The 23,324-nt window shown below is 41.2% G+C and overlaps 1 protein-coding gene across 4 annotated transcripts; it reads left to right on the top strand.

The window, feature by feature from the left end:
• The first annotated feature begins 836 nt into the window (after positions 1-836).
• On the top strand, positions 837-22,504 carry zbtb7b (zinc finger and BTB domain containing 7B). Of its 4 annotated transcripts, none has more exons than XM_044208061.1 (4): positions 837-1,361; positions 3,247-3,354; positions 18,219-19,291; positions 19,424-22,504. In XM_044208061.1, exons 3-4 carry the CDS (start codon positions 18,225-18,227, stop codon positions 20,052-20,054), a joined length of 1,698 nt encoding a protein of 565 aa, XP_044063996.1. In that variant the 5' UTR covers positions 837-1,361; positions 3,247-3,354; positions 18,219-18,224; the 3' UTR covers positions 20,055-22,504. The 4 variants fall into 4 exon arrangements, with proteins under 4 accessions (XP_044063996.1, XP_044063995.1, XP_044063997.1 ...); XM_044208060.1 differs by having other exon boundaries at positions 852-1,380; XM_044208062.1 differs by lacking the exon at positions 837-1,361 and adding an exon at positions 1,412-1,565.
• Positions 22,505-23,324: the final 820 nt, after the last annotated feature.

Genomic DNA, 23,324 nt, shown 5'->3' with positions numbered 1-23,324 from the left:
AAAGAGTAAAAAAAGTCAGATACCGTCAGGTGTATCTTGCGGGAACACTGCATAAAAACAAACATGGGAAATCAGTTGCATTTATGGAATATATGCTGCACATGTACTTCTTGCGTCTTTGACTCTTAACACAACCGCAGAACAAGCACAGATTTAAGGTTTGGGGGGTGGCAATGGGTGGGCTGGCTGAGCTCACCGCAAAATTATATATAGACTTCCTACACCCTCACTTCAAAACCCACCAACACACACTCCTGGAGCTTCAGCAGACGAGGATGAGATTCAAACTTTGAAAAAGCGAGGTGATTCCCATACCCATAACCACATCAAACAGGAGGCATAAACGTAAGTGTTCAGAATTGAGTTTTTTGCAGTGAAATGAGGCTGCTGTTTAACGTCTGCGCTTGTGTCACTTTTCTCTCTCTGGAAAAAAATGTTCATAAATAGGCTACTGCGTTTTGCACTTCACTATATTCTCTGAATTGATACACTGATAGTAATTTTAAAAAGTCCCTGGTGTTGCCTTTTGCTGCCCTCACACTGGATGTGACACATCCTCTGTAAGAGTTTCATTTATCACAACAGGTTCCGTTTAATCATCTGTCAGCCTCAGTCCAGGCACTTGTTAAAGTTGGTATCTGTGGTCACCTCCGGATGGCTTCAGAGGGAATATTGCTGAGTCATGAGGAGGGGGGCACTAAATCTGCTTCGACTGAGGGTATCTGACAGGTAAGCAATAAGCAGATAGGCTATCCTTCAATCCGCTTTCGCTGCCCGCTGTAGTCTACCCACCTATGCGCGGTGATGCCCATAGGAGAGAGGAGGAGGAGCGGGGTCTCCAAACCTGCCCACCTCTCTCCTCCCTCCGCCACCGGCACCGCGACAGACACCGCTGCTGGCCTATCGCACCAGAGCCGGACCCCCTCCCTCCCTGCCTCCCTCCACCCGGGGCCCTGCCCACCCCGGCGGTCTCTTCTCCAGCCCTGCCAGAGCCAATCCGCGACTGGGTGTAAGTAGGGCAAGCCGCTTCCTGGTTCTCAGAAAGAAGGAGCAGGGAGTCGGAGTGGGCCAGCGGAGGCAGCACACAGGGGGGTCAGAGCAGCCCAGAGCGCCGGCGGTCTGCAGAGAGAGGAGACGAGAGAGGACCAGAAAAACGCCGACGCACGATTTGGCGAAGAATAAAACGTCCCGTGTGTCGAGCAGAGGACGACACGAGCGGTGACCCCCAGCGGAGAAGACAAGACAAGAGCTGGGAGGATAAAAAATAAGAAAAATAAGAAGTAGAAGAAGAAAGCAGGGTGGGACGGGATAATCCAGGAAGTGTGGAGGCCGGTCAAGTGGGAGGCGACGAGTCTAAACAGGTGACACACCGGCACTCAGGTAACTGCTTCACCTGGCTGTGGATTTGACTGAAAACTATAACACACCTATAAGTTAAATGCTATTTAAATTACGTGTCTATTTGCCGCGACAGCACCGGCTTGCTTCAACCTATAGCCTCCCTCCTCCCTCATTCCCGGTTCTGATCGGGGTCACGGGAGGACAATCCACGTCACGGTTATTCGGTAACTCCAGTCGACATTTATTCCCCGCTTTATAATAGGCCTACAGCCAGGGCTCGTTTCGGCTTCGCTTTTAAATGCATACAATTCAAATGTAGCCTGCGTGGTTGTGTGTGTGTTTTAAAAAAGCAGGTGCTGTAGCCGCTGTTTGATATGTGCGTCTGTGCGCTGCGGCCAGGTGAGAGAGAGAGAGAGAGAGAGAGAGAGAGAGAGAGAGAGAGAGAGAGCGGGGTCGGCGGGTACATTTCTGGAGACTACTTGCTAATTATAGCCGAGAACACCGGCTGACATCCAAAACCTAACCTGCTCTCACGCACATCACCTGCCTCTGTGCTGCTCGTGGGCACTCAGAGCAGTCTATTGGATTTAGCCTCTTGCACCTAAATGATCTCCATTCCGTGGTCTGTTAATCATCATCATCATCATCATCATTATCGTCCTCCCCATGGCCCACCCAGTGTTTTATTTTAATCCTGTCACTATCCTGTGTTACAACAGGATGTGCTCAGGCTGTAATGTTAGGTTAAGGCTTCTGCCTAACTCGTGGGTGGGGAGAGCTGTCATGCCAGTGGGCTTTTGTGTGTGTCAGAGGTAGATGTGTGTTGCTGACTCGCTCCTCTGACAGACCGGCCTAACAAGCTCAACTGGCTTGGGTTTGGTTTCCCTGTCTTGGGCACAGCCTGTTGGGTTAAATCTTTAGCCTTCCATGAAGGTAGTTAATGCCTTACGGTATGCCCTCCAGGCTCAGGTGTTGTCGCAGCTCTTTTGGCTCGCCTCTCGGTCTCTGAGGGGCTCGTTTACGGGCCTCTGTTTGTGGGCAAGCTTGTGACTGAAGGGAAGAGAAGTCTTTGTCTCACTGTTTTCTTCCTCTGTGTGCCAGGGTCCACCATCTGAGTGGACAGCTCAAATGCTCTCTCTCGTGCTGGGATTGTTTCCCACATGTGGAAGAGCCATCAGGGTTTTGAAATAAATTCTTAATGCCAGCTCTGTTTGCCCTAACTTTGTCTGCAACGTAATTAGACATCTGTGCTTCATCCCTCGCTCCTGCCGTCCTGACGTGACCTGCATCCTGCTCTGCTTTCTCCAGGCCCGCTTCTCGTAGCTGGCATCTCTGTTTGCTTCATCATTGTATGTTTTAGTCTGTATCTGCAGTTCAGACACTCTCCACCACCATCGCCTACATTTTTTGAATATTTCTTAGAGAGCTGTGGAAATCATAAAAATGCATGGCCACACACAACACTTCTGTACAGTATGTTGTTGATCACATTCATCTCAAAGAGGTGTGTGTGTGTGTGTGTGTGTGTGTCTTTGTGCGTGGGCTTTCCTAGCCACTGACTGTTGGAGAACTTCTATTCCGTAGAAGTAAAAGTAGGAAGCAGTTGGTTTCTATTTGTCTTTTTTTCTGTTTTTTTACAAGAACCCCCCACTCCTCTCCAAATTACATCTGATGCATCATGTGATTGCTTGTGTGTGTGCTTATCCACATGTACTCTGTAGCTAAATCCAACCTAAAACATGTGCCTCAATAAGTCAGCACTGTGTTTTCTTGATTAGTTCATCACGTCCCCCATCTTTGTTCACATACTTGGTGAATGCCTGACTCATAGCCCCCCTTTGGGATGAATAATGCTCAAATTAAATCAGGTTAATTTTTTCATACTTCCATGCCTTTTTCCCTCAGGTGCATGACCTTTGCTGACCTCTGAGCAAAGAACCAAAAGAGGAGGGGGACGAGCGAGAGGCAAGAAGAAAGCGGGCACCCATCTTCTCCTGGGTTTATGGACTGGAGGTAGGAGTCACGCCATATATTACCTACTGTATATATTGAGTCCCAACATCAGTGCCTCTCGCTTTCAAACACCCTTTTATTTATGCTGTCTGCCATTTTGGTAAGCGCACTGTTTTCTTAAAAGATCTGAGCCCATAGATGTACAATGGGGAAAAAGATTATCTTACAGGTTCAGTATTTTTCAAACAAAGTAGTTGGTACAAAGTGTCGTTCAAATACATCTAAAGGCAAAGGTGTTAATACTCGTTCTAAATGGCCACACTTGAAGGTGGGGCAAAAAGGAGAAGGCGAGACGTGATTAATTGTACAAGTGGAGATAATGGTGCAGACTTTCGCACACCTGTTTTGACTTTCGGTCTCTCATTAGAATAATTCATGGTGGTGAGCCAAAGTAGAGTGAACGTTGGAACAAATGTGGGGTGATAGTATTGGGGTGATTGGTCACAAAGTGTGATGTTATTCTACTGGACTTTCTTTATCTTAAAAAATACTTGCTCGTTATCAAATAAATTTGTCATCTCAAAAGTCCAGTGTGTAGGATTTAGGGGCATCTAGCGGTGAAATTTCAGTTTGCAACCATTTGTATAGCGCTCGCCTCACCCTCCCCTTCCAAGCGTGTAGGAGAAACTACAGTGGCTGTGTTTGGTTTGTCCGTTCTGGGCTACTGTAGAAACATGGCGGTGCAACATGGTGACCTCCGTGGAAGGGGACCTGCTCCCTCTGTAGATAAAAACGGTTTATTCTAAGGTAATGAAAACACAACGATTCTTATTTTCAGGTGATTATACACTAATTAAAACATACTTATATATATTCTATTCCATTTCTGCCAATAGCTCCGCCTAAATGTTACACACTGGACCTTTTTAAAGGTATATGTTCCATTTATGTTAATTAGCACCCCCTGCAGGCACAAAGATAAACCAGGAATCTATGCAAAAGCTGAAAACCGTAACTTTCTGCACATTCAAATTACAAAAGTATCAAGTGTCACATTTGTGAAGTTGCTTCAGTTTGTTGTTGCTGTTGGTGTGCAGCAAAAATCATCAACCAGGTAATGTGAATGTGAATAGAATTTTAATGAAGTTAGATGTCATTGGTCTTTTCAACCAGATCAAACAAATATTTAATAGACATTTATATAGTATAAAGAGCATTTCTAACCACACTAAATGCACTGTTTTTAGTGCTTTTACTCCACCATACAGATGAATTAAAAAAACATTACAGATTTCAGCTTTAAAAATACAGCAAACCTACCTTCATCCCCTCACACGTTGTCACAGATTAAATCAATTCCTAAATGATTGAAAATGGACTGAGATCATTTGAGTTTATTGAGATCAACAGCTGCTAGATGTACTTAGAAAAGGGCCTTCCCTGATACAAATCATCCAGAATGGCCAAATTTGTATCTGTTATATTCAGACTGTCACATATTTTTTGCTCCTCTGCCACAGTTTACACCACAAACACATTGTTGTCGGGGGTCAGACCTCATTAAACTTTGTTTTTATAGGATGGGAGGGGCTTCTTGAAAACATCATTGTCCTTGGAAAAAATATGACCTGAATAAAGTGGTCAAATAGTTAAATATTTTATAGGCAACCTGGAAGTGGTAGTTTGTTGGCTGCAGACGCTCTATAATTGCGATCGGCTTTTAGTTCTTTAATTCTTTATTTGTGCATATAATATAATAGAACAAAAGAGAAAAACAATAATAATAACAATACAATAACGTAAGAAGATGCACTGGTGGGATGAAAAAAAAACATGAGGGCTTTTAGAAGGAACCCACCTAACATTGCAATTGAAGACAGCTGTATATGCTTGCCACAAATTTATAGACAACTTTTTATAATAAAGAAAGAAGAGAATACAATTTCCAAACAAGAAATACTAAAGACCCAGGAAGAAAAATAAATAAAAGCAAGGATCACAATAACAAATATATGCACTGCTATCATGTACTGTATCGTACCTCATTTACATAGTTTTGTACTTCGTCAAGAGAAGTTGATCTTTTTTAGAAATCAGAAATGAGGAGTGACTGCGAGGTGAAGCAGAGGAGCCGTTCCGTATAACTGGACCTCTGTAATTGAAAGCTGGCCGAGGCTAATTCTGTGAAACTGACTATATAGAAGCGATCAAGTGATCTGTTGTGATAACAGTGGATCTGAGACCTAATTACAAGGAAACTGTGAAAGGAAATGGGAAATGAAATGTTAAAATTAAAATACAAAATTACCTATCAGAAGTTTATTGATGTTGAATATGTTTAACAACTCCAGGGTTTGACATAATGGAGCAGTATGAGCATTCCAACTAGAGTTAGTGAACATGCAGTGAACAACAAAAAATGTAAACAAAAAAAAGACTATAGAATATAGACTGGTGTTATATGTGCTTGCCCATACTATACTGCCATAAGATATGAAAGGATAAATCATAGGGTTTTAAAGATGGCTTGCAAATGATGTTTAATACAGGCTAATGATATTTATAGATTTTTGGTATGTGATATAATCACAACAAAGCAACACTGCTTTTGAGAAGCTTTAAAGCTTTATTGATATTAGCATAACTGTAATACTAAGCTAAAGCACACTGTACGTACAGCAGAGGACACATTTCTCCAATGCCGGCAACATTAGCAGCTTCTTTAGCTTCAGGCTAATGTTATGCTAGCTAAATAAAGAAACTGCAATTAAAATACAACTGAAAAAAAAATCTAAATTTGTAAATCTGCAGTGGATATTATTAAACTGAAAAAAGCGTTTTTGGACTAGCCCAAAGCTCAGTTTCTGATTCCTGTAATTAATAATGTACTTTATTAGGGAACATAACTGCCTAAAATATTACAAATAGCAAATGTATTGGTTTGTTTTACCTTGCACATAATTAATAAAGAATATTACTGTAGTATTTCTCACGCACAGACTTTTTTCAGGCTTTTAATAGCATTCAAATTGTAATTACTGTTAAACCAAGGAAACCTATGACTCAAAAAAGTAAATTTACCTCCAGGTTTTAGGACATAAAACTAGACAAAAAAACTATACCAAGCAAGGAATACATATTTTTGATATTTCTTTCTTCAGATTATCACGAATTTACTGAGAACCCTAAAATAAATATCGTAAACAAACCGCTCTAAAGAAAATCTAGATCATTGAAGTCTTTAATGAGGATGTGTATATATTATTTACTGTGACAAAGTTCAGTTTCATTGGCGTTGTCAACCAGACTGGACCAACCCAATCAAAATGTATGTAGCATAAAGAGCATCTCCAAGCACACTTAATGCACTCTGGCAAACGGATGAACTTAATAATGATATATTAATTAAAACATTTGTGATTTCAGCAGTAAAACAACTACAAACCTGCCTTTGTCCCCTTTCTGAGTACTGCTGATCATCGTTAGAGGCAACACAGAAATGTCTTTCCTGCCAAACTAAATTTAAAATACAAATTTACAGTATGTGAACGATGTAGAGTATCATGTAGTGGTGTACAATCCTCTCGTTGAATGAAGTTTGAGCATAAAAAAGGATTATATGTTAAATATATTCATTGACGCTCATATTTCATTTGAGTAAAGTTTGAGTGTGTGTGTGCAGTGGGCAAGTTGGTGTGACATATCATGTGACCTTGGCTTTGCTGGAGTATGACTGATGACAACCATGTGTCCGTGAACTGGTGGGTAGAGGGAAGTGACATTGAGTGGTCTGTCAGGCGAGGAACACACACACACACACACACACACTCCAACACATGCATATAGACACACATATATACATGCATGCACACAGTTCCAGGAAATGCTTTAATTAGGGCATGTAAGCCCATATAAATTCCCCCTTTTCAGACATGGGTCTTTCAGTTTCATGCAAACCGACTGAGTGGGAGGAAGGTGGGGACAGAGAAACAGAATGGGGGAGGGAGAATGGGACATGAAATAAGTCAAGGTTTCTCTCTTTGCCCCTAATATTTGAAGGCGTCTCACCTTTTTTCTCAGGTCTTTTGTCGACTTCACCCACCTGCAACAACCTTTTATTCTGAGAAAATCTCGATTGATTCCTTATTCTTACTTACTCGAGTTTTGTTCATACCAAAAACAAGGAGAAATTACACCTCTGCATTCAGACTGGTGTGTCACCCAATGCAAGAAATGGGGCTTTGCTTGTCAAGAAGAATATATTTCGGTCAATGGTTCACTTTTATGATATTTTTGTGATTAGAAGTCCCCTTTATTTAAAAATGCGCGTAAACCAAGACCATATCCCTTTGACTTATGTACAAAAGCCGCATTTTCACCATATATGGCGGTTGCTTCTCTACATTGAGGCAGTAATGGCACAGGGGGTGACTGCACAGTGTCCGTAATCCACTCTGCTGCTACTACAGTTGAGTCTTGGCTCCACTCGATCTGTGTCAATAGAGGAAGTTATGTATCTGCCATTTCCTCTTTTCAGTCATGAGTTTCTGTAGCATTTGACAGCCCTCCCTCGCTCTCGACCACCAGCCTCGCAGCCCACGCCACCCAGCCAACCAATCGGCAGGTGGCCGTGACTCTTCTTCTTCTTGTAAAGAGTCAGAGAAAGGAAGAAAAAAAAAACAGGCATGAGAAAAAATCTACAGGCTGAAGGAGTGATCATGATTCAGCTCTTCTAGTAACAGTGCAATTGTTTCTGTAAACATTGAGCGGGCGGTTATCATAAATAGGTACAGTGAGACAACCCTTCAGGGAAAGTGAGAATAAACACCCAAACATGAGCAGGCAAAGGGAGTTCTTGGTTGTGAAAGTGACCCCTTTCATGTGTAATGTTCAAAGGGGAACTCCAGCAACAAATGGAGGCTTTTATTCCAAAAGTCTGCATACCATCCCTTTTGGAAAAGTAAAGTCACTTTTGTTCTGTTGATATTTCAAAAACGTTATAATTGGTGCAGAAAGGACATAGGACACATGAGATTGTTCATATTTTGAAAATCTTACTTACTTACTTCTTTAATAAAACATTCATTTCAAAACATGCATTTCTTATATCACTGCTTCCTTCTATTCTCCTTCAAGAAATGCTTATCAAACATCCATCATCTGGACTGTGAAAGAGAAAATCATGGTTTTTGCTATGAGACGTCCTTTATCGGTTCAACTTCATGTCTGTTGTTGTTTTTGCACTCATGCAGCTGTCTGGTTCCTGACTTTTTTTGACACCACAGCAGTGGGTGATGCAGTTGTGCATTAGTCAGGTGGACCACAAGTCAAGTCCTGCCCTGAAGTTATTCTGAAGTTCTGATATAATTCATGGATTGTAATCACAGTAAAAACAAACTCCCCTCCCTGTATCGCTACCACGCCAGTAAGCTGATTTATCAGGAAGGTGACGCATCTTTCACTCATGTCCTGTAATTGTCTTTTTCCTTCTTTCTGCTTCTACAGACGTGAATGTTTTTATTTAATTTTTTTTTGTTTTTTTTGTTTTTTTGCAAAATCTCTGAGCTGTTTTGCTTGTTTTCTGTGTGTCAGTTTGTCTTCCATTTATCTCTCCATCTGCTGTAGTGGTCGACCATCTTTACACTGAGCACAGGAAGAGGAAACTGATCAGGATCAGTTAGTTTTGCGACATCTCTCTCTCTCTCTCTCTCTCTCTCTCTCTCTCTCTCTGTGTGTGTGTGTGTGTGTGTGTGTGTGTGCGTGTGTGTGTGTGTGTGTGTGTGTTTGTGTCCAGTGCTTTTGCAATATCTTCCTCTGAAGTGGGAGGTCATTTGTGTGGGAGAGCAGCAGTTGTTGAGACCCTCCCAGTGATGTGCCAACTTAATGTAATCGACAGACACAACACATGCACAGTAACAAGTGTTAGTTTCTCTAAACACGTGTTCTTATCAATAGACATGTGTAGACTGAAAGGCTTAGTTCAAAAACTGATTCTGTTGTTTTCGGCAGCCTCCATCATATTTAATTTTCACTCATATCGAATACATTTGTTTTGCAATTATTTCATTTATTTGTTCTTTGCATGAATATATATTCACAGGCAGACTTGTTGGCTTAAATACACCATGTGAATACACAATGAGAAACTTTATACATCATACTGTAAATACACTGACCATCCCACTCACTCCCCCATCTCCAAAACCATAAAAACATAATATACAGAGAGTCGTATCTACCAAACATCTCCAGACATATACACACGACTGCATCCATAGTAATCTACTCTTACACATGCATACACATACATTCATTAAAAAAACAACCTAAATAACCTTTTTGCAAGAGCTACTTTTGTGACGTTTATCATTTTAAATAGTTGTAGATTCAGTTCTGCAGTAATTTTTGCAGCTGCAGTTTGTGATGTTTTTGTGTTAGACTGCACTGTATTGTTAAGTGGTTTATCCAGTCCCAGTGGACAAAATAACAATAAAAAAAACTGATGTTTGACTGTTTAAAAAATGTAACATTATAAGCATCATGAAGGGATTTATAGTGATTGCGTGCATTTATATACAGGCTTGGAAAAAACTGAGGCTGCTTAAACTTTTTCTTCAGTTTCTCGGTATATGTTCATGTGAAATCCATTTTTATTCTCGTATGAATTACTTATCACATTTTATTTAAATTTCAAACAGAGCATTCAGCAAAAAACATTTGTAGAAAATGACAACAGATAAGAATATTAAAAATACTTATATATCATTATAAAGTTATTAATGCAAACTTATTGCTTATACCTTTTTAAATAATAATATAAAAAATACAGTCTTTGCTTTGCAACTACTTGTAGTTATATATGGCCTTTAATATCACCCTACATACACAAAAAAGTATGTTAAAGGGACAGTGCAGCTAAATATTTCATTGTTTTGTTTCTGGTGTCTATCTGGTGAATTTTCGTCCTTGGCCACTTTTTTTAAAGTTTCATAGCTTCATCAAATTTACAAATGATATTTTGATGTTGACCTCCATGGAAAGCCTGACTTAAAAGTGACTTTCATGTTGCCAATTAACATTTCTACAGTACCTAATATAACTATTCTACAAGGTAATCTTTAAAAAGTATGTAATCAAGAAATGTATATCCAAAGGATGTATTTTGTTTACTCTCCATGTAAATGCTCATTGTAAAACGCTTGGTGCTCTACTCCATGATTAACACCTACACAGTTCATTTGTTTGTACCACAGGCCGACATGTTAAAACACCCCCGCTGAGTTACAGCAAGTATGCCGATAAATTACTGAACGTCTGACTGTAATGATACTTTATCACCTTTTCACTGTTTTCATTACAGTTTTTCACATGCAGTGTAATCAGTTCTCTCAGAGGAAACATTCCTCAACTTCATCAACTCATATTAGCTCATCAGACGTATAAATGTCATTAAAACCACATGTTCAGAAATAAAGTTTTTCTCCTGCTCTTGCATATTAATTGACGCAGAAAGAAGTATGTGATTCACCCACACACCTTGACGCTCCAGTGTTCTCACACACACAAACACAGTTGTGGAGTGTTTTGGGGGTAGGAACTGCTGACCAGATAAAGAGCTAAGAGAGAGAGAGAGAGAGTGAAGTGTGAAACCACTCCGTCAGCATGCCTTCTCTCTCACATCTGTGTGTGTTCTCCGTCTTAGGGTGAAACTCCCTTTTGGTGATGCTAATGATAGAGGTGGCTGCTACCACATCTCTCCCTCAGACATCTGCACACACACCCACACACACACACACGCACACACCTGCAAGGACTCTTGCTACTTCCTGTGGCTGCGTGCATGTGTTCACCTCTTGCTTGATCGCTCTGTTTATCTCCCATTCGTCACTACTCCTCTCCCTTCTCTTCTTCTGTCTCCCCCTTCCTCTCCCCTTGTAACTTAACTCTGTCTACTCTTGTTTCATGTCTCCTCGCTAACACAGATTGTTCGAGGCCGGGACTAGATTTTCCTGTCTTAACCTTCCCTCTACTCTGCTTTATCTTTCAGAGTATCTCTACACCCACTCCCCTCTCATGTGTTTCTCCTCCCCCATACCCTCCTTTTTCTTGTGTGATTTCTAAGAACATGTGTGTTTTTAGAAAACATACCTCCCTCATGTTCCTTTTGTTGTCTCTTCACAAATCTCATACCCTTTTCCTCTTTCCAACCTCAGATTGATTTCTTTTCCTGCTCCTGCTCACTCCTTTCACGGTGGCAGACATGGCAGAAATGTTGCACATGACACTCATTTCAGAAAAAAAAGCACTAAAAATACAAATATAATTTTAAAAAAAAAAATAATTTTTCTAAGCAAATCCTTTTTGTATATATTGAATCATCAGTTTCACACAAAGTCTCTTCAGAATCAAAAAGTATGTAAAGAAGAAATAGCTTTAAAAATTAAGTGTACAAAAAATCTCTAATGGACCCATCCCACTTGGTGTAATTTTAAAACACTTAAAACATGGAGACTAGAGAATAAAATTGACCGGAAACATACCGGTGTGTTTAATTTTAGTTGTAATATCCAGGTTTAAAAAATATATGGTATAAGGTATGTTGGGTTGCACATAGACCAGAGAAATATATCTATATAATGAACATACTGTATTGTAATGAGAGACAAGATAACGTGTAGGAACGAGGCGTAAATTCATTCTTGTCCTGGTCTTAAAGGCTAAATTACTATAAAATAATATTGTTTGCTGCTGTCATTTAATTGTTCAAGTTGAGTAAAATGACTAATTCTTTAAATTGTTTTGTGAGCAAATATTATCTAAAAAGTCCCAATATTCGTCCCCAACATATTCTTAATTGCTAATTTTAGGCGTTTATTTAAATTTATTGGGATATTTGATGTCCGTGTTGCGTTAAGTTAAAGAAGTTAATTTCTGTAAAAAGACTATTTTATTTACATTAAGCTCAGGATAGAAGTCGGTGAATATTACAGGACAGAGCGCATATGTGCACCCAAATGTCTTGTCGCATGTGTTGATAAGCTGATAATCCTCCTGCAGATTCACATTGGTGTACAGGTCTGGCATGCAAACTGGCTGCTGTTATAGCTCGCAGTGGAGTGTTTGTGGTGTGGTAGGGCGAGGGGATAAGGGCCTTCGCTCTGCCAGCCAAATGAATAATGTAATGTGTTCTTGGAACTAAGACCGCATCGTGTGCATGCGTCCACACACACACACACACACAAACACACCATAATGCCCCAGTTACAGTAAGGACAGAGGAGGGCTTGGCTGCAGTGTTTTTCTTGAATAAAAGACAGAACAAACTTCTGCTGAGTAACATCAGCTCACTGGACTTCTCTTTTTTTTAAAGTCCAGTCATGGCAGGGTGAAATCATTCTAATTATCATGATGGTGTCTCAAGTCTTGTCTTTGACAAATTCAAATGCCGATTCAAATTCTCCCTGGTTGCGTCTGTTTTTATATCTGCTAGTGGGATGCAAATGTTCAGTCCGGAGGGAACTGTTGGGACGCAGGGCAGGTGGAGCTTGTGTTTTATCTTCCAGCAGAGACAAGCTGTATTATTAGAAGTCCTGGATGTGTCAGCTTGTGTGTATTATTGTGTAGTTTTGGGTGTATTTATTGCTTAAAAGGTTTTGCACTCAGATAGTCCTGAGAGAGTGCTCTGCTGGGCTGAGTGCAGCTTTTGGTTTGGCAGACGTATGTGTACTCTCATCTCTTCTCATCCCCCCGGTTTCCTCCTCCCCTACTCTTCCTCAGAGAAGGTGTCCCAGTACCACACTCTACTCACTACCCCAAATAAGTGAGGTGTAAAGAGGGTGAAAACATTTGTGTTTCTTAACCCCTGAAATCTGTCACACAGAGAAGAAAAAGTGGTGAGAGGAAGACGAGTGTGTGGAGGAGAAACGGTATGAGCTTGAATCTTACTTTCCATGTGTTTGGCCGCTTTGCTGTTTTTCTGGTGCAGTGGTAGTTTAGCATCATAATTTTATATATTGTGGTTGTGAATAACTGTACTGGGTATATCTGAATGAAAACACTTGTAGATGTGTGTGTGGCTGTGTCAATGTGTGTGTGTGTGTGTGTGTGTGTGTGTGTGTGTGTGTGTGCATGTAGAGGAGTGTTTCATTTGCTGTACAGAATGGACAGTTGCTCCTTATTTGTGAGCATTTCACTGTAATTTCACTGTAAGTACATTTTATAATGTGTTTGAGCTGCTACAGTGTTTAGAAATGTATCCCCATACAGGCATTTTGTAACATAACATTTTGGCCCTAAAAAACTTAACAAAATTTAATTAATTCTGCTTTTAAAATTCCACTTTTGTAATTTATGGCTTTGTTAAAGTCTAAGAATTATCCATGTTCTTGCCTGTCGGTTATTTAAGTACTGAGAGTATTGAGAAAGCCTGCAACACATGCAACCAACCATACGTGCTCACATTAACCAACACACACGCACACACACACACACACACACACACACACACACACACACACACACACACACACACAGAGAGTCACAAACACACACATGTACAGGCACTTTGGAAAACATCTGACATCAGAATTTATAAAAGCATTTCTCCTTCTCCCTCTCAGCCACAGTTTTCTGTGAACAGTATAAAGTCATATTTTCCCCCTTAGCGCTGGAGCCTGATATAATTGAGGTGGACTGGGAAAACTTACAGCCTTTAATGGAAAATAAGACCCATAAAAATAATACTAACAGTTCTAGTTCCAGTCATCACACACTCGGAGCGTGTGCAGAGGGATTTCTTGATATAGACGATGGATACTATAACCAGCTTTTATACTGAAGAATAAATCTTTGTGTGCAGGTTTGGTCAGTCCTGCTGCTGTCATTTTCCTGGCCTCCACACAACTTTATCTACATTTTTTTTTTTTAGGTTACACTGAGTCGTGGTAGTGGACAGTAATTTAGTAGATTTAAGTTTCCATTTCCTTTTCAGTAAAAACAAATCCTCGGTGGATTCTCTTCGAAACACGTTTCATTAGATTTTTGCTTTGTGTCATGGTCTGGTTGTACAACCAAGTTGCAGCTTTATGTTTATGACACTTGGCCTGCTGGTAGATAAAGACAAAATGATTAAAATCTCCAAATGTTATCAGTATTCTTTTTTTTAAAGTAACAAATAAATCCTTGTTGTTAAGAGAGAGGAAGAGTGTGCACATAGTGAAAGCAAGGGATGAGGAAACCGTAGAGTTGCAGAGGAGGTGAATTCCTCCACCGTCGACAAAAAGAGTGGGAGGTGAGAACAAAAAACAAAGAAAGAGATAAGTGACAATTGTTGGAAGGATAACATCTGTAGGGTTAAATGCATAACAAGTGAAAAGATGGCAGATTTTCCAGAGATAAAATTCAATAAGTGTTTTTTGTGGTTATATGTTTTGGCAAGACTAACCTGAAGGCAAACAGTGATATCTGTTGTTTGACTTTATGGTACCGAACCCTATTTAACATGAATAAACTTACGATGACAGCAATTATGTTTTATGATAACAGTTAAACACGTGCTTGTAAAATAACATTATTATTTTGTTTGTGAGACAACATGTGTGCTGTGGTATCTGCCTGTGGGCTGTTTTAACATTAGTTACAGTGTGTTGCAAGATTCAGCAACTTATGTAGACATGTCCTTGGTTAGCAACAAAAAACAGAAACAAGGTGACGAGGAAGGAGAAGGGGGGATATGAACAGTGAGCAGTTTGTGTGTGTGGTTGTGTGTGTCAGTATTAAGTGACTCACAGACAGACAGACAGAAAATTAGATTTTGATTGATGGGAATCACTGCAACGTCTTTGCAATCTTATTATTTTCCGAACACGTCTATGTTCGAAGGAATATGCTTAAAATAACAAGCTCGAACCACCAACCACCCATGATGCTTCTTTTTTTTTTCTCCCCTGCGCCGGAAATTTAACGTGCGTTGTTGTGTGCTCCTCCTAAAACCCCTTTGTGTCTCGCTTTTCTGCACTCCTTTACTCAAGATTTCTGTTTTGTGTGTTTTAGTGACTTTTTGCTTATTGAGGGCATCTCAGAAATTGGGCAAAACATGATATGTTGTGCGTTTATGCACATAATAATTATTAGCAACAATCCTGTTTTTCCTGTGGATGCATTTAAACAATAATTGCCTTTTGATGGTGATCCTTAAATATGACATTAAGGTCTGTTATCGTGTCTGCTTGGAACAAATTACACATTCAAAGTCAAAGTATTTACACTTTGTCCTACAGAGGTTTAGGTGGTGAGTTTCCAATGGGACTTTTTTTTTCCAACCATGATGTTCCAGCATGTTATTATACATCTGTGTATAATGTAGGTTTGTCTATAAAATGTCAGAAAATAGTGCAAAAATGCCCATTGCAACTTTCTAAAGCACAAGGTGACATCTTGAAATGTCTTGTTTTGTCCAACCCACTATCAAAAACCTAAAGATAGTTAGTTTACAATTATGTAACACAGAGAAAAGCAGATAATCCTCACATTTGAGAAGCTGGAACCAGAAATGTATTGGCATCTTTGCTTGAAAAATGGCTTAAATGATTGATCCATTATCAAAATAGTTGGTATGGTGTAATTTTAAAAAAATATGTGTGTCTGTGTAAGTGTGTGCAGAGGTCAAAGCAAACATATGCCCCTTAACTTCCTCACTCTTCTGTGTCAGCGGCTGCCCCAACACATTGTCCTTGTTGCTTATGAAATTCTTATGAAAATGCTTTGGTCTTGAAAAATAACAGTAAATATCTGTTGTAGAGGCCGTGGTATTTTATGACAAGCACTCAGTAGCGTTTAGCTTGCGTAGGTTTCAAAGGAAGAGCTTTCTGCACCAGTTTGTCTCAGTGGTGCAATGTAATATAGTTTAACTCTCATATTGCACCTACCTGAATGTTTGTTCCTGGGTGTAATATGACTCATAATGACAATATGATTTATTACATGATTGTTCAACTTTGACTTTTGAGGTGAAAAATATTGATATTTCTAAGGTGTTTTGGTTGAATGCGCTGGTTTCCTTCCTGCCAAACCAGTACAATTAATGTGTGTGGTCTGAAGCCTGAAGGTTATTTGTTCTACATCATCCACTGTCCTGCCATGACTTTAGATACACTACACTCCATCTACCTGTTGGCCGCTTTCAGAACAGGGAGAGGTCGACGAGGAGATGGTGTTTATCGGAAAGTGTTCGGAAAATGGGCCGTTGGGGTTTGGAGAGAGGGGGCGCGTAGGCGACTTCGGGGGGGGGAGGGGTATCTCTGAGTCTGCCTTCGTCACCGTGCACCCTCTTTTGATACAACAGGAAGGAGAGCAAGTGACAGAATGTGCGAACGAGGTAGACATCCCCAAGGATGAACGCTTAACCTCAACTTCTGACAACGAGATCAGACTTTTTAAGTTACACATCTAAGGGTAGAAGGAAATAGGAAAAAAAAAGTGTTTTTCAAAGCCAGAGAGAAGGAAAACTAGGGAGAAGAATTATAAAGAGCAAAAAGATGGATGCCATGAGACACACGCTACCTCGCCTCCAGCTGACTGTGCCTATGCCCATGAAGACGGGGAAGGTAGGATTAACATTTGAGACGTCTGGGTACTAGCACATCCTGGGATGCGAAAGGGAACATTTGGGAGGTTTGACATCGATTGCAGTGATGGGAAGGATAAAGAAGTGCTGGCAAGTTCTAGAGAAGTATTTATTTAATTGGCTGTACTTGTACTTTTTTTTTTTTTATGGGTGGAGTACGTTTTTAAATAGGCTGGCGTCGAGATCACACATAACAGGTTAAATCCAACAATAGTGGGTGGGGGGAGCCACAGATTGTCACGCAATGTGTGTATGTGTGCATTTGTATTGTATATCTGTGTGTGCTCCTGTGCCTGTGCATGTGTATTTAATAGGGTGTGTTTTGGAGCAGGTTAGTCAGGTGAATGTGCCGTTGCTGTGCAGAGACCTCTGGGCACTGTGTGAACACTGTTATTGGATGGCCAGGGGGCTGCCAGTTGCTATGGGAGGGAGATGAAGGGCAGGGAGGGGGAATCTAGGGGGTGAGTTGTTTGTGGAAAATCTGGTCTGCTCAGGTGTGTTAGAGATATTGTTGAGCAGGTATATTGTGGACAGGGTGAGGTGTGAGCTTAGGGAGCCAAAGAAGGGAGTTGTTGGGTCTTATTACAGATAGGCCTCGTTATGTCTCACAAAGAGAAATAAAGGAAGTTTTTGGCCTTATTTGACTTGCATTAAGACAGTTTACCTTCAGCCCACCACTCATAACTAATGAAATCTAGTAACTGACTCTACTGTATGTGTTGCACATTAAGTTTGTGAGTGTCATACTTTTATTCCAGTCCTCATAAAGGTTGTAATTCTTCTCTTGCTGTTTTTTCCTTCCTCATTCTTTCACTGGTACTCCCCCCTTTCACCCACTCTAGCCTGTCACTTCCTCCCTCTCCCTCGCTTGCTTTTCTTTCTTCTCTCTCTCCTCCATTAGTCCCTCTCTTTCTTCTCCAGGTATTTTAATCAAACAGCTAATGCTATAAAAGTTTCACACAGGAATTAACCTACTGCCTTTGGTTACAGCACCTACAGTACATTGCATAATCCTGCATCTTTTCCGCGTCATTGTTATCGATCACTTGGTTATATATATATCTCTCTCTCTGCTCTAATGATTACTTCTTCTCATTGCTGTTATAATTTGCCTCTCCTGCTGCTGGCTCTGTGTATCCACGGCTCTCTGGAAGAAGTGAAGGGTATTCTTTCAATGTTAGAAACTGCAAAGATATTATAAAGTTAATGCTAAAATTCATAGGAAAAGAAATGTAATCATATTAAAGGCAGATTGTGACAGGTACAAAACTGATCCCTGTCTTCCCCGTCTTTCACCCAGGTGGCAATGTCTCCAGGAGAGGACGGTCTGATTGGGATCCCCTTCCCGGAGCACAGCAACGAGCTCTTGTCCCACCTGAATGATCAAAGGAGGGCAGGGCTCCTGTGTGACCTCACTCTTACGTCCCGTGGGGCTCGCTACCCGACTCACCGCTCTGTCATGGCCGCCGTCAGTCTCTACTTTCGCCGGTTGTTCGGGGCAGAGGAGGGGGGTGGTGAGGGCGGAGGAGGTTTCAGCGTGTGTCAGCTGGACTGCGTGGCACCCGACGCCCTCGATGCCCTGCTAGAGTTCGCCTACACTGCCACCCTGACCATCCCCAGCTCTGGGATGAGAGATGTGCTACGAGGGGCTCAGCTTCTGGGCATCAAGTGTGTGGCTGACGCGTGCAGAGACATCCTGGGGGAGACGGCGGAGGCAGAGGGGGAGACGGCAGAGGAGCAGAGAGCCCAACACACAGCTACTGAGAGGATTGCGCAGGGAGAGAACAGGATACAGAAAGGATCCCGAAGAAAAACAGACAAAAAGAAGGTAAAAAAAGTTGGGTCACAATACATCAACTCTTCAGTTTTGAACCCACCACCTGCTTCTCCTGTCTCGCACCCTTCACCTTCATCCGACAGCTTCCGCTCCCTGCCATCTACCCAGCCTCCTAGCCCTGAACAGGAGGACCTTCGCCTCAAATCTGGGCAGAATGGAGATCCCAGGGCGATCAGAGAGCCAGGGAGAGGGGCCGCACCAAATGGAGGACTCCTTCACTGGCTGCATGAGCGTCCCCGTATAGCCCACCCACCTCCTGTCCCGCCCTTGAATGATAAGCTGTCAGAGGATGATGACATGGAGGGTTTTGGCGACGATGGTATGATGGGAAGCACCTCCATACCTTCCTCTGTAGCTGATCAAGGAGCGGCGGCATCAGCGGCGGGAGGTGGGAGGAAGAGGAAGTCTCAGACGCCCCAGCAGTGCCCTGTTTGTCAGAAGATCATCCATGGAGCAGGAAAACTGCCCCGACACATGAGGACACACACTGGAGAGAAGCCCTTCCAGTGCTCTGCCTGCGGAGTCCGTTTCACCAGGTACAGGAACTTCTCACATATAATATGCACAAAACAAAATGGTTTGATGTATTGTGGCCTGATTGAATCTTTTAGTTATGTTTTGCTCCTGTCGCTTATCTCATCCTGCCTCTTCATCTTTCTCTTCATTAGGAATGATAAGTTGAAGATCCACATGAGGAAACACACAGGCGAGCGCCCATACCCCTGCCCGCACTGCCCTGCCCGGTTTCTCCACTCATACGACCTCAAAAACCACCTGTCCCTCCACAGCGGGGCGAGGCCCTTCGAGTGCCCGCTCTGCCACAAGGCCTTTGCCCGAGAGGACCACCTCCAACGTCACCGCAAGGGACACAGCTGCCTGGAGCTGCGCACACGCCGGCCCAGACGTGGGCCTGAGCATGGGGATGATGGGAGAGGGGATGGAAGTGGGAGGGAGCAGTCCAACTCTCTGGATGCTCTGTCTTTACCGGCCCACTCCTCGGCGTTCCTCCCTCACACGGTGCTTGATGGTGGGAGTGGGCCCGGCACCGGCCCTCCGCTGATGTTTCCAGGTGATGTCGAGAGGGAGCGGTCTCTCGCCCTTCAGGCTTTGGCTCAACTTGGGCCTCACAGACTGGCTGGCTACCCTGAGCTCTTCCTGCGAGGTCTGGAGCTGCGAGGGGGCAGAGAGGCAGAGGGAGAAGATCCAGGAGGAACCCACTCGCCGGCTACGCAGCGCGACCGATGGGCAGATGAAGTGGAAGAGGAAATTGGAGATGAAGAAGCAGAGGAAGAGGAATAGTGAAATGAGAGAGAGTGTGTGTGTGTGTGTGTGTGTACATGTGTCTGTGTGGTAAAGCATCCACAGTAAAAAAAAAAAATCTCCCTCAGGTGGCTGGACTAATGACCTGCTGCTCCCATATAGAGAAAAAAGAAACAACTAAATGATATTATAAATCAAAAATAGAAAACGGGTTTTCTGAGATGTTGTAAATGTTTGTCTTCTGGCTCTTGGCATTTTATTTCATTTGTCTTTTAAATTTTATTTCTCGTTTTCTGTTTATTTTTTATGTATTTCAGGTTTGAGCTGTTTGATTAGATTTTTCTAGCTGGACATGTGTGTGTTGAGTGTGTGGTTACTGGGATGCTTTTCACTATGCAAACTAAAATCCAGAGCTGCGACATATAGGGACATTTGAAGATGTATATTTTAGTTACAACATAAATGTATTGATTCAGGTGCAATTCAGAAGTCATATCACCTAGATCACAAGAATGAGTTTGTGCGCCTACTGTCCTCAGGTGGAAATGCAGTCTAATTAATCAGACTTGTTCTGTACATTGTAAGCAATAATGTTCTTTGTGTCTTTTCTTGTTAATGGTAGGATCTTTGCTTTAATTTGGTGCTTAAACCAAAGATTTTAGTTGAACTGTTTTCTTAAAGTTAACAGGAGAGAGGTAAATTGTAGCCAATGTTGGGTTTGAAGAGAAGATTCTTCCCAACTGTTTTGATAGCCATGAGAAAGAATCTGCTTCCATGTTTGAGTGTTTCAGAGCCGTAGAGCTCTGTGTTAAATGCCTGACCAAAAGAGACAAAGTCTGGGTCAATGAGTTGATGTTGATTATGTTGAAGACAATTCTTCTTTTTCCAAAGGCTGTGGATTTCAGTCTTCCAATGCACTCTTTTGGGTTCCTTGTTTGAAAGAAAAGATAGAAAAGGGGCAAGGTGAGGGGATGAATGAGATGGCGTGCCCCTTTTTTCTGTACTTATTTATTTATTGTTATTTATTATGACTCTTCTGTTGAAACTCTTTTGTGAGACCAAATCCAGGGTGGGACACCGATCACAGTCCACTTCTCATCTAAGTCTTACAGGAAGCTGCATTGCGCTAAAGATTTTGGCTCAACATCTCCATATTACTAAACGCCTTTTATGGGCTGCGTGTCTTCTTTTGGCGATTCTTCCTCGAATGCATTCTTTGCACATTTAACCCCGTCAGGTACTGCAATAATACAGGCACATTCCATCCTCCGGGGTAGAGAGAAGGGAACAGAGCAAAGAAGAAGTCAGGGGGTTTAAAACCTTTGATGTAACTGGAACACAAAATGACTTTGCTGTTTGACATTTTCAGCATGCTTTTTGTTGTTAATTCAACATGTATAGTACTGTATCACATGTTATTGCATGGCAGTTCTTATAGATCGGCCACCGCTGTGTCTAAAGGGGCCATTATTTTTTGAGTTAATCTATCTTCGACCAAAAACCTTTTTAGTTTCATCATGCTTTCCCTGGACCAGTACATTAAGGCCTTTTGCAGGGTGTAATGCAATCATTAATGGCTTTAAGTGACAGCAGTTGTCTTTTTATTTCCAATACTCTTGTAACCCCTGTAGTCAGAACCTGGTGTAGCAGTCGCGCTGGTCTGGCATTGTGTGCACTATCCACTCCTTGTTTTGTAGTAAATCATTTTTTATTTCCAGTTTATTTGCACTATGAGATTCGAGAGCTTCAAGCCTTTTTGTCTGACCTTTAATATCTAATCCATTAACTCACTCAGTATGATTTAAGATTGTGATTGACAATACTTCTTTAAAACCTGCATATGTTGAATACCCTTCCTCCTGCATAATAGTACAGAGTTATAGTCAATATAATATATATATTGGGATGAAGTTGCCTTAGATTTTTTTTTTTTTGTGCTGCAATTATTCTCAGGAAACCTTGAGCAATGCACTAAGTGATTATACAAAATATAAAATGGGAAGAAATCGTTTGGTGCTGTAGGGTGATTGACACTCTTCATGTAAGTGTAAGGCCAGTAGTTTCAAAATAAGAGATTTTGTACTGTATCATTTGTTTAAAAAACCAAATTAATGAAACCTATTGTGAGATAAAAATAGGGAAATGATCATAATGAAAGTAAACTACTGGCCTTACTGGAACCAGTCCTACTGGAATGGCAGTATGACAGTTGGTCCTGTTCATGAAGGGTGTTGGTGCTCCCAGTCAGAGCTTTGTGAATGAATGAGGGTTAACTGATGCCAGCTGTGAAGTGTGTGTGTTTCTATGTGAGCTGTTTGTTTTCTTGGCTTCGGTGAAGGGACATGGGGTCCGGTCTGAGCAGAGACCCCGCTATCAGGGATACATTTTTGTCTTTCAGTTTTTAGTGGAACTTTCTCAGAGATATGAATTAATTTTCCCATCATTTGTTTCAGTTAATGTAAAGAAAATAAATAAATCTCTAAGCTTGCTGTTTTCTGTGTCTCGGTTATTGATTTATATTACAAAAATAACTCACAATGGACTTTCGTAACTAGAACCTGATCGATACTGGATTTCTGATGCCGATATCCATATTTGAGAGTTTAAAAAATCCAGTAAAAATATATCAGTTGATATAAACATTTTTAAAACATAAACCATAACATGAACATACAGTTTTAATAAGGGAGCCCTGAATTTGGTAATTAAAGAATTGTGACTGAGATATGTACTGAGTGGGACATTTTACAGTTGAAAACTAACTTGTGCTCTCTGGTGGACAAAGTATGTAATGGTTACAGGTTTTAAAATACCTTAAACATACCTTTGGCATTTCTGTACGGTATATAATGGAACATATCTGCGATAAGATAATATCATGAAATATCAGCCCATTGATTATTATCTATAAAGCTATTTTAGTAACCTATGAAGCAGATGTTAAAAAAAACAACTTAGATTTACATAAATCTATTTAAATACCTCTTAGTTTTTTGGACGCCTTTCTTATTTTAAGTGTAGCTGACGGAGGCTCATCATGGTCTTTGACATGTCACAGTAAAAAGCTTAAAATGAATGATGGCTGAATTCCATTTAGCTGCTTCAGTTTCAGGGCCCTGGTACTGTTCATGCTGGCTCACTGTCACGGCTTACTGGGACACTTGAGTAGAACAGAGCCATCATTAATGTTATTAGTAACACCTGTGCTTTTCCTACTATGACAAAATGTCTGCTGTGAAAAAGGCCTGTTGTCAAATTGAGCACATTTAATTGCTATTTTCAGATTAATAATCCATTTATAACCCTGTA

The sequence above is a fragment of the Siniperca chuatsi genome, linkage group LG9 (assembly GCF_020085105.1).
Source record: "Siniperca chuatsi isolate FFG_IHB_CAS linkage group LG9, ASM2008510v1, whole genome shotgun sequence".
Lineage (NCBI taxonomy): Eukaryota > Metazoa > Chordata > Actinopteri > Centrarchiformes > Sinipercidae > Siniperca > Siniperca chuatsi.
Note: the sequence above shows the minus strand (reverse complement) of the source record. Positions and strands in the feature narration are given on the sequence as shown.